At 57.8% G+C, this 9,565-nt stretch overlaps 1 protein-coding gene across 1 annotated transcript; it reads right to left on the bottom strand.

The window, feature by feature from the left end:
• Window positions 1–1,981: 1,981 nt before the first annotated feature.
• MSX1 (msh homeobox 1) lies at window positions 1,982–6,102 on the bottom strand. Its single transcript, XM_090268217.1, has 2 exons — window positions 5,409–6,102; window positions 1,982–3,161 (listed from the first exon to the last, which is right to left on the bottom strand). The coding sequence occupies exons 1-2, from the start codon at window positions 5,875–5,877 to the stop codon at window positions 2,719–2,721; spliced, it is 912 nt and encodes a 303-aa protein (XP_090124343.1). The 5' UTR covers window positions 5,878–6,102; the 3' UTR covers window positions 1,982–2,718.
• Between the last annotated feature and the right edge of the window lie 3,463 nt (window positions 6,103–9,565).

Genomic DNA, 9,565 nt, shown 5'->3' with positions numbered 1-9,565 from the left:
TTCTGAATTTGCCTGAACCCTAAATTGCCAAACTTCGAGGAGCCAATAGGCCCGGGAGCCCCAGCCGGAAGAGACACCCGATCGTGCCCCGCCATTCCCCTTATCCTGCGCACGCTGAAAGCACTCCCCTGCCGCGGACACACCGTGAACTGAGAAAATTCAGATCCATCCAATGTTCCCTGGGCGCCCTTGTACACGGGGGCTCGCTGACCCTTCCCCTAAATTATGGGGAAGGGACGGGATTCCCAGGCCCATTTTGCAGATGAGAAAACTGAGGAACTAAGAGATGGAGGTATCTTCTCTACCCAGAGTCAGGCAGTCAGTGTCAGGGCTAGGATGAACCACACTGGCTTGTCTGACTTCAAGTTCAATGCTATTCCCAGGAAAAGAAAGGAATCCGGAAGATTTGGGAGAGCTAGGGTGTCTTCCGCATGGCCACTCAGGTTGCTTAGTTTATAGAGGGGATTAATTTTTTTTTTTTTAACTCTGTCTGCAAGAAGCAGCGATATACCTACCTCAACCCTCAACATGTTGAAAGGACCGCGTGGGCATGCGAGTCAGAGACTTTTTTAAAGCTCTAACTCTGCTGCGATTGTGGCTGCCGAGAGGCCCAGATTCGGGTTCTGGCCGCGCTTCAGGAAGCCCGGAGGTCGGTGGCTCCCCCGGACTATCCAGTGCCACAGAAGGGCATTCACAGCAAGCTTGTTTTCTTCCCCTTAGGAAGGAGAGTTGTGACGAGTTCAGACTGCAGCCCAGCCACGGGGAAAGGAATCTTTGCCCAAGCACCCAAGGCTGAAGGATAGGAGACCCAGGTGCCCCAGACCTTGTCCAGCGCCAGCACAGGGTGCGCGCGCGAATCCCTACGCTCTCCCGGAACTCCTAGGCTGACCTCGGGTCCCTGGGGCTAGAGCTACAACGCAGCACGCCCCCACCCCAGCTGGGTTTCCACCCTGCGGAACGATTTCTATCTGCAGAGATGTCCACCCTCCCCAAGTCCAACGCCAGGTACTTCAGGTTCTAACCACCACTCATCTGCTTGCTTCTTGTCTTAATGGCTCGCCTCTGGGCAGAGGCTGCCCGCGGCTGTCCTGCGTGGGGTTTGGAAGCACCGGCCACTTGGGGACCGAGGTGAGGCGCCGGGAAGGGGCGTGCGCAGATCTGGTAGGAATTAAGCTGGGACCCCCGACTCGAAAGAAAACAGAGCCATCCATGCCTGGAACACAGTAGGCTCTATCGACTGAGGCCATTTTCTGCCTTCACCATCCTTGCAGAATTCCCCCCAGAAGGCTAAACTTGGCGCTCGCTCAAGTATATTCTCCTGGAAAGCCTGAATTTAACCTTCTACATAAAAGAAAAACGAAGTTTGTGAGCGCTTGTAGGCCGGGCTCATGCAAAGGACACGCCAAGGCGGGAAGCGGTTGCCCTGGGTTTTCAGGGGTTTTTTTAAGGGGTAGTAATTGGGGGTATGAAGGCATTCACATTCTGGCAGCTCGAAATTAGTTCCACAAATCCGGTCTACGCCGGCGCGGTGGTTTAGAGGAAAGCAAGGCCTCCATCCCCCACCTGGCCTCCTGTGGGAAAAGCAGGTTTGCGGGGGTGGGAATTGTCTGGATTAGCTGTCTGAAGTCATCAAACCCTTTGGGTGATTCGCTTTGTTTTCACAGACAGGTTAAAAGGGGCGAAAAAAGAAAGAGTAGGTTCTGGGTCGCCTGAACAAGTGTCGATTTCAGCTTAAAGTGAATTGGAAAATTGAGCCTAATTACCCCAGGTAATTGCTTCAATTCTCCACTTGACTTTGCTAATGCAGCTCTGTCCTGTGTGTTCAAAAAGACACCCCCTCCTGTCCCTGAATATCCTGTTGTCACCTCTGAAAGCTGCTGGTGTAAAACTGGCACTACACTGAAAAGCAATCGTGTATGTGAAGCGACGGCAAGAAGGAAAATTCAAATAAAATAATCAGAACAGAGATCATTTCTTGTAGCTTAAAATTAATTTATTTAACAAATATAGCTATAATATAAATGATAATAAAATTTCAAATATACAGTATATTACACCCAATCCCTTCCAAAGGGATTCGCGAGCGCCACACAAATGTACTGTTAAATAGAAACAGAATTTTAATTTTACAATTTTTTTTCTGGTACTGGTGACAGAGAGGTCCCCCTTCAACCTACCTTTGTAACGCATCTGTGGATCCCGCCCCCCAAGAGCAAATGCTTCGCTGACGTTCTAAGTGTCCCGAGCGAAGGACCAGGATCCATCTACTGGGTCCCACTCTTCTCTCCCACGGTTCTCCTTTCCAAAATCTCCAGACATGAATTTCTCTGTGCTTTTCCCATCTGGTGTCAGGACAGAAGTAGCAATGCTGGAGAAGTGGCCTCTACTCCTGGTCGTACCAGTAACTCTGCTGGGGACAGGCTGGATGCATTTCTTAACCTCTCTGGCCTCAAGTTTCCCCACCTGTAACACGAGGGGGTGGATCTAGATTCCAGAAGAGTAGAAGGGACCCTTCCAGTCACTTTTTGGGAGAGGATCAGACTTCAGAGAGTGAAGTCAGGGAGCAACCGAATGAAAACCAGAGCAGTGAGGGCTAGAGGGAGGGAGCCAGGCGGTGCCAGACAGGGGATCCCGCTCGCTGGGGACAGCCCCTGCAGCTTGCAGAAGATCAGGACTGGAGGAAAAGCTGGCGCCACAGGTAGGCGACCCTGGGATCCTCTATGTCAGGTGGTACATGCTGTAGCCTACGTGGGCCGTGTAGAGTCCCACGGGTGCCACGGGCAGCGCGCCGCGCTGGAAGGGGCCAGAGGCACCATAGAGCGAGGCGCCAGCGGCGGCAGCCACGGCTGCAGGGCCGCCCAGCGGGAAGGAGAGGCCAAAGGCAGCCGGTGGCAGCATGGGCTTGGCGGCCATCTTCAGCTTTTCCAGCTCTGCCTCCTGCAGTCTCTTGGCCTTGGCCCGGCGGTTCTGGAACCAAATCTTCACCTGCGTCTCGGTGAGGCTGAGCGAGCTGGAGAACTCGGCACGCTCGGCGATGGACAGGTACTGCTTCTGGCGGAACTTGCGCTCCAGCGCCAGCAGCTGCGCCGTGGTGAAGGGCGTCCGCGGCTTGCGGTTGGTCTTGTGTTTGCGCAGGGTGCAGGCTGGGGGGCTCAGCCGCCCTAGGGGCCGAGAGAGAGAGGCAGGGGGTTAAGAGCGCGGGAGCATCATCTGCCCAAAATAGTAAGTAATAGTCAATAACAGTGCCGGCTATTCATTTTCGGTGTGTGGCTTGGAAAATATTTCCTCCACTTACTACCACCACCCCGCAGGGCAGATGTTCTTGTCTGCTTTTTGCAACGAGAAAACTAAGATTTCAGGTGAAGCATACGCATGGTCAAGGCTGGAACGTAACTGCAAAGAGGTGGAACGCCCTGAATGCTAGTTGGCCGCTGGCCACTCACGCAGGCCTGTGGCAGCGGGGCCTCCTTCGACGCCAAGCACACTGGGACCCTGGATGTTAATAGGGCTGATGACACATGCAGAAAGAGGCCCTGCGCCCAGCCCCAAACCACACTTGGTTTTGTGTGCTGGCCGAACACTGATCTGTGCCCAAGTGCTCAGCGCTGCGGTAGGCCACTGTGTGGCAGAATCCAGATCTCCAAATTCCACTCTACCTTGAGAGGGTGAGTTTCTACAGGGTTCTAAGGGCAGTCCCCAAGACTGCCAGTGGGGCAAGGCTGGCTATCATGAAGGTCACACCGTGACCAAGTCTCTTAAATATATAAAGTGCCATGTGTTGGGGAGGATAGGCAGAGGGGCTTCATTCTAGCCGGGCTTATTCAATCATCTGCTTATCTGAACTGTGTCTTGAGCCCCTCCCAGCCCCAGGGCCTTGGCCCTCAGGTCACATCAAATGCCGGGTCCAGAAAAGCGGATGTGCACAAGGGCTTCTGGCTTCTCCTCCACCTGTGGCTCAGTCCACAGGTATCAGCAGTGCAGAGCCGTCCTTTTCTCATGGCTTCAAAACAGACCTCAAGGCCCGGCCGTGAACATCACCCAAGCAGAGGGCTCAAAGCAGGTCCAGAACTGGGTCCACTGGTCGAGTTAAACCCTCCATACGGGCGGCTGTGGCCGGATAAAAGGTGGAACGAATTATACCCAGGACAACGGGGATCCTGCCAACTTTAGGGTCGCGGGAAAGGCCCTAACCGAACTCCCAGGTAGCGGAAAGGACGTTTTGCCTACCCAGCAGCTTCCCTCTGGGGTAAAATGAATTCAAATGTGGAATGTTTCACCAAGCGGGTTTTGCTTAATTATGCATTTTTCATGCCTTAAACAAACAAAAAACAAACGACCCTTTGGGCTCTCAGACCGCCAGGGTGTGAGTCAAACGAACTTGTGTTAATGTCGCTCCTTCCCCCATTCAAAGACCCTGAGAGTCCGGGAAGCAGTTGGCCCCCGACTGGGTTTCCGCTGTGCCACCCGATGGGCGGGCGCTCCTTTCGGCAAAGACAGCCCAGCCCTGGGCCACCTCCTCTGGCCATTAGGCCCTGGGAGGGGCTGGCCTTTCAAAGACGTTTAATCCCCAGATAAAAATCATTCCTCAGCATCACGCCATTGAATTCGGGTTGCTATTATGCCGCGCAAAATAATCGGAGGAAACGAGGAAAACTTGGGAATTTCCCGTGTTCCTGAAATATCTCCCAGCCTGCTCACTGGGCAGAAAAGCCGGGGGGCCGCAAAGCCTCGGAACGACCCCCCGAAAGCGCCTTTGGGGGTCCGAGTGCGCTTTAGTGGCCCAGTGGGAACGTTTGGGCGATCCAACCACATTGGAGGGGGCACCTCCCACTAACCGCCTCGGTGCCCCGCCCCCCCGCTGGACCCGAGCTTCCCCCTCCCTCGAACCCACCCAAAGCACCAAGAATCTGCCAGAAACTTGAAGGGGGGTGGGAGGGTTTTGCAAGAGCTCCAGAACCTTCCGGCAAAGAGATACTTTAATTGGGGCTGGGGGGAGACACCAAGCTTCTCCGAGAAAGTGAAACTCTGCGTGCAGGAAAGATGTCCGCGCCACTCGGTAAAGGCGAAGTAGGGTCAGGCAGCGGAGTCGGGGCTCCTGGGGTTGGTTGGTGGGGGCAGGAGGAGAGAGGGTGATGACACCCCTGCACTACAAGGAAAGTCCCACCCGCACGGCCGCCCGGTCAAAACCAGGAGCCCACGAAAGCGGAGCCAGCGCGGGGCCTTAGCCAGGCCCCGAACCATCTTCCTGGGTGGGAGTGGGCAGTGCGCGCACCCCGACCTCCCAGCTAAGGTACCGGCAGCAGGTACGCTAACGCCGGAGACAGGCAGGCGCCGCGCGCGGCCTGGCGCCCTGGGGCCGCGCATCCCCGCCCGGCCCCCTCCCCCGCCGCCTCGTTCTGGCTACTCACTGGCCGGGGGCGGGGAGAAGCGGGGGTTCTGCATCCACGGGGTCCTCTCGGACTTCTCGGGGCTCTCGGCTTTGACGAGTGCATCTTCCGGCAGCTTGAGGAGTCCTCCCACCGAGAAGTGGCCGAGCGGCCGCGGCGAGGACGGCGCGTCCGGGGCGCCCAGCGACCCGGGCCGGGCGCCCAGGGGCTGCGCGGAGCCGCCAGCTGCCTGTGCGCCCTCGGAGGCCACCAGGGCGGTCTCCTTCGCCCCGGGCTTCCTGTGGTCGGCCATGAGCGCCTCCACGCTGAAAGGCAGGAGCGAAGGGGACACTTTGGGCTTGGTCCCCTCCTCGTCTATGCCCATGGCGGCCGCCGCGGCCGTGGTGGTGCTGGGCGTCTGGCCCCCGCCGCCCCCCGCCGGCTTGCCGAAGGCGGAGTCCTCCACTTTGACACCGAGTGGCAAAGAAGTCATGTCAGCAGCCGGGGCCATGCAGAGCCGGGCCCCTCCTGCAGCCGCAGCACGGGCCAGCCACCGGGCATGGGCTTCGGGCGGGCTGGGAGCGCGGCCGGCCTCGGAAGGCGCCCGGGGCCCAGGCCGGGCGGGCCCTCCCGCGCGCGCCTCCCGCCCCTGCCCAGAAGGCCAGCTCCGGCGCTCTGGGCCTGGCTCGCTCCGCTGCGCCGCCGCCGCACAGGCCGAGTTCCCGGGCGCACTAGCCGGCTCCGGGTCGGGCGGCCGCCTTCCAGAGAACTTGTTAATAAGGCAAGGCCAGCGCGGCGGCGGCCAATCAGCGCGCCCGGGGGCGGGCCCGACGCGCTCCATTGGGCGAGGCTCCTGCGGACTGGCCCCGGGGTGCGCTGGACTTCGGGGCGCTCGGGGTAGGGCGGGGCCCGGGGAGGGCAGAGGAGGGGAGGGGTGTGGGGGAAACTTTCCTCGGCGCCGAAGCGCGGGGTTCCCTCTCTCCGTCTGGGTCCCATTGGGGCTCTATTTTTTCTGGGTTCCTGGGGGCCTTTCCCTTGTTCTCGCTTCTTCTCTTCTGCCCTCCGCTCGCCTCCCATTCCCCAATCGCCCCTCTTACCCACTCCTCTCTTTTTTCCTCTAACCCCTTCCTGTTTTTCTCTTCCACCGCTTCTCTTACCGTTCTCTTCAGTCAGTTGCTGCGTCTGTTTCTCTCTGCCCCTCCACTATCTGCCTCCTCTCTTCCCTGCCGCGGTCATTTGAGTAGAGGTCATTTCTTACACATAGCTTTAAAATCCGCGTAGTTATGTATTCTAGTAGAAAGGCATAGTATTACTTGCTTTTGAAAACACCTTCATTTTCTTGTTCTGCTTCCATCTTCAAAAGTTTACCTCTGCCTAAAAGTGGGCCTCTGTTTCTTTCTAAGCGCGGGATTAAAGTTTGCCTAAAGAAGCCAGGCTCCTGGGGCTATGGAGGTTAAGAATAACAATGCACAATATTATCCGGGATCAATAATCAATTTTCATACATGATGTGTCCTTTTCCCGCTCTGAACATCTCCCGGGTAGATTACAACACCTATACTGGCGACCCGGGAAGGAGCTGCCGGGTCCTTTTGATACAGAACTTATTGAAATAAAACCAACAGAAACGTCAACAAAACACTTCTCTGGCCTTAACGTGACCTCAAACAGAGTGTCCGCGGAAACAATAACAGTTCCTATCTCCGGGTCGCTGATCGTGGAGTGGGGGAGGGGGTCGGGGAAAGAGGCCGGCTTCTGGTGTGGATCCTTGGAGCCATGCTTGAAAACTTTCATTTTGCCAGTTCCGGAGGAAACGTGATTTTGTTTTTGTTGTTCAAAAATAGAGCAAAATGAGTCGGGGGCATGGGGAGCCGGAAGATCTATGCAAACTCCGGTCAGGGCTCCCCCGTTTTCTACGCCACTGCTTTATGGCCTCTTATCCCAGGGCCCAAGCCGGCGGCTCCCGGAGAGCTAGCGGCAGTGATGGGCGGCTCACCGGGACAGGCCATTGATGGCTGTGGGGCTCTAATCTCCAGGAAACACAGGGGCTGCCGTGGCCATTTAGGGGTAATTATCCGAGCGCGGAGGGACAGAGAATTCCCTCGACTTTTAACAGAGCGCAATAAAAGCTGTAGATTAGGGGCGTCCAGATTAAGGAAAATGAATTACTAGAGCGGGAACTTTATTACCCCGATGGCGTCCGGGATCTGGCAGGAGGGGTCGGGCCTCCGACGCCAGGGAATCGGCAGCCTCACATCTGTCCGCAGGCTCAGAGATGTTCAAGCCACGGGGCGGGTTCGGGAGTACTCGCCTCTGTGCAATTTACGCCGCCTCTCCAGATTTCTTGCACACCCGAGACTGCAGCACCAGCACTGGGCAAGGCTTGGAGCCACCGGCTCACATCCGGGCCCAGCTGGAAGTGCGGGGCACTGAAACGGCCTGTCTTAAACCCGCCGAGGCCCTCCGGGACAAGGGTTAATAGAGTCCTTCCTCCAGGCAGGGAACCCCAGGCCAGGGAGGTGTACCTTGAGGGTACAAGAATAGAAGGAGGTACAACCCCATTATATCGCTGAGCGAAATGACGCTCAGCAAGGCTCTAGGCCGAACACCTTGCTAGCAGCCCAGCCCTGACCCGCGCGAACTTCTCTTGCTGGCGTTTCCAATTAAGCTGTCGCTAGATCAACCTCCTCCACGCTCTACACTCAGGTTTAAGGGAACTGAGACCCCCTGGCTTTTTAGGTCAACATTTAAAAAGCGAGCTTGCTTTGTTCGGCCCTTGTCTCCCATCTCAAAATGTTTGACTCCCAGATGGCTTTGAGGATCCCATATAATTAAGAACTTTCTCCCTAAAAAAGAACGCACATCAGTCAAAAGAACTTCAGAGGCTCTGGACACACTTGGCGTCACCAGTTAAGAACCTCTGCATTAGGGTGGATCAGCAGGGGCTCGAACCCCAAGATGGACCGGGCGGGGCAAAAGGGTCCCAGGGCTCTCTCGGGCGTGTGGCAGTACAGCTAGGCCGGTCGCGGGCCGGGGCCCGGCGGCCGGAGTAGGGCCGCATGCTAATTGCGGGGATAAACAATCTGTCACGATCCCTCAGCGCGCCTAATAGGCAGACGAGGATGTTGTTTTTAGGCGCCAGCGGCGGCCGGATCAAAGGCAGCAGCCGACGCAGGGGCCCTTGAAGTCCAGCCCCCGCCTCCTGGGAACAAACCGCCCGCGCCCGGGGCCCCCAGCCCTGCCGCCGGCCCCCGGGGCATCCCGAGCCGGGTCCAAAGCCCATGGCATCTCTCTTGGTTCGGGCTGGGTTCGTGTCTTCTCTCGCCCGGCCCGGCGGGTGGGCCGCGTGCAAGCGAAGCCGGGCGACAAGAGGGAAAGGAAGCCAGAGGCGACTCCACGTGGACTCCGTGCTCAGAATAGCACGGGCGTCCCCGACAGATCTGCTGTGGGGCCGCGGGGGAAGAGATGCTCGCGTTCCCAGGGAAGGGAGTTCGAGAAAAGAAACCAGTGTCTGCGCGCCTCCCGGGGCGTGTGAGTCCCGCGGGAGGACACGCGCACGTTTGGCGGCAGGGAGGAGGTCCGGGCCTTTTCGGATTTCCAGGTTGGCGGGTGCCTGGAGCTGCCACCGCCGAGGGCTGCGTCTGTTATCTCGCCGGCAGCACGAAGCCCCAGGCGCTCCTCCCGGGTCGGCGCCGCCGCAGCCGAGGGGGCCCGGCTGTAACTCATGCCTGGCAAGGGCAGGGCTGGCCCGCAGCAGATAAAGCTCCGGGACTGGGCTCCGCTTCCATTCTCCCGCTCTCCGCTCCGCTCCCGCCTCTCTTCCATTCACCCACCCCCACCCCTCGTTCGGGCATTTTAGAGCATTCCCGTCGCCTAACCAAGCGCCTGGCCACTTCGGATCTTAAAGGCAGATTGTCCTGTGCCCACTTTCTGAACTAATCTAGTGGCCCCCACCCCCCCCCACCCCCCCCAAAAACCCGCTTATTTTAAGAGGGTGTGCTGTGGCAGAGGAAGAGTGGTGTTGTTTTTAAGACACCCCCCCCACACACACACATAACACGCCATAAAGATGAATCTTTAGAGCGATCCCATCTTAGACTGTTGTCACTCTCTGGGCATTGCCGCACGGACTGCAGGCTGGCCCCTCACTTTGGCGTTCGCTGTCGCCTGCGTCGGGTTTTTGTTTACACCCCTCCCCC

Source organism: Furipterus horrens, unplaced genomic scaffold (assembly GCF_987537825.1).
Source record: "Furipterus horrens unplaced genomic scaffold, mFurHor1.1.pri manual_scaffold_2, whole genome shotgun sequence".
Taxonomy (NCBI): domain Eukaryota; kingdom Metazoa; phylum Chordata; class Mammalia; order Chiroptera; family Furipteridae; genus Furipterus; species Furipterus horrens.
Note: the sequence above shows the minus strand (reverse complement) of the source record. Positions and strands in the feature narration are given on the sequence as shown.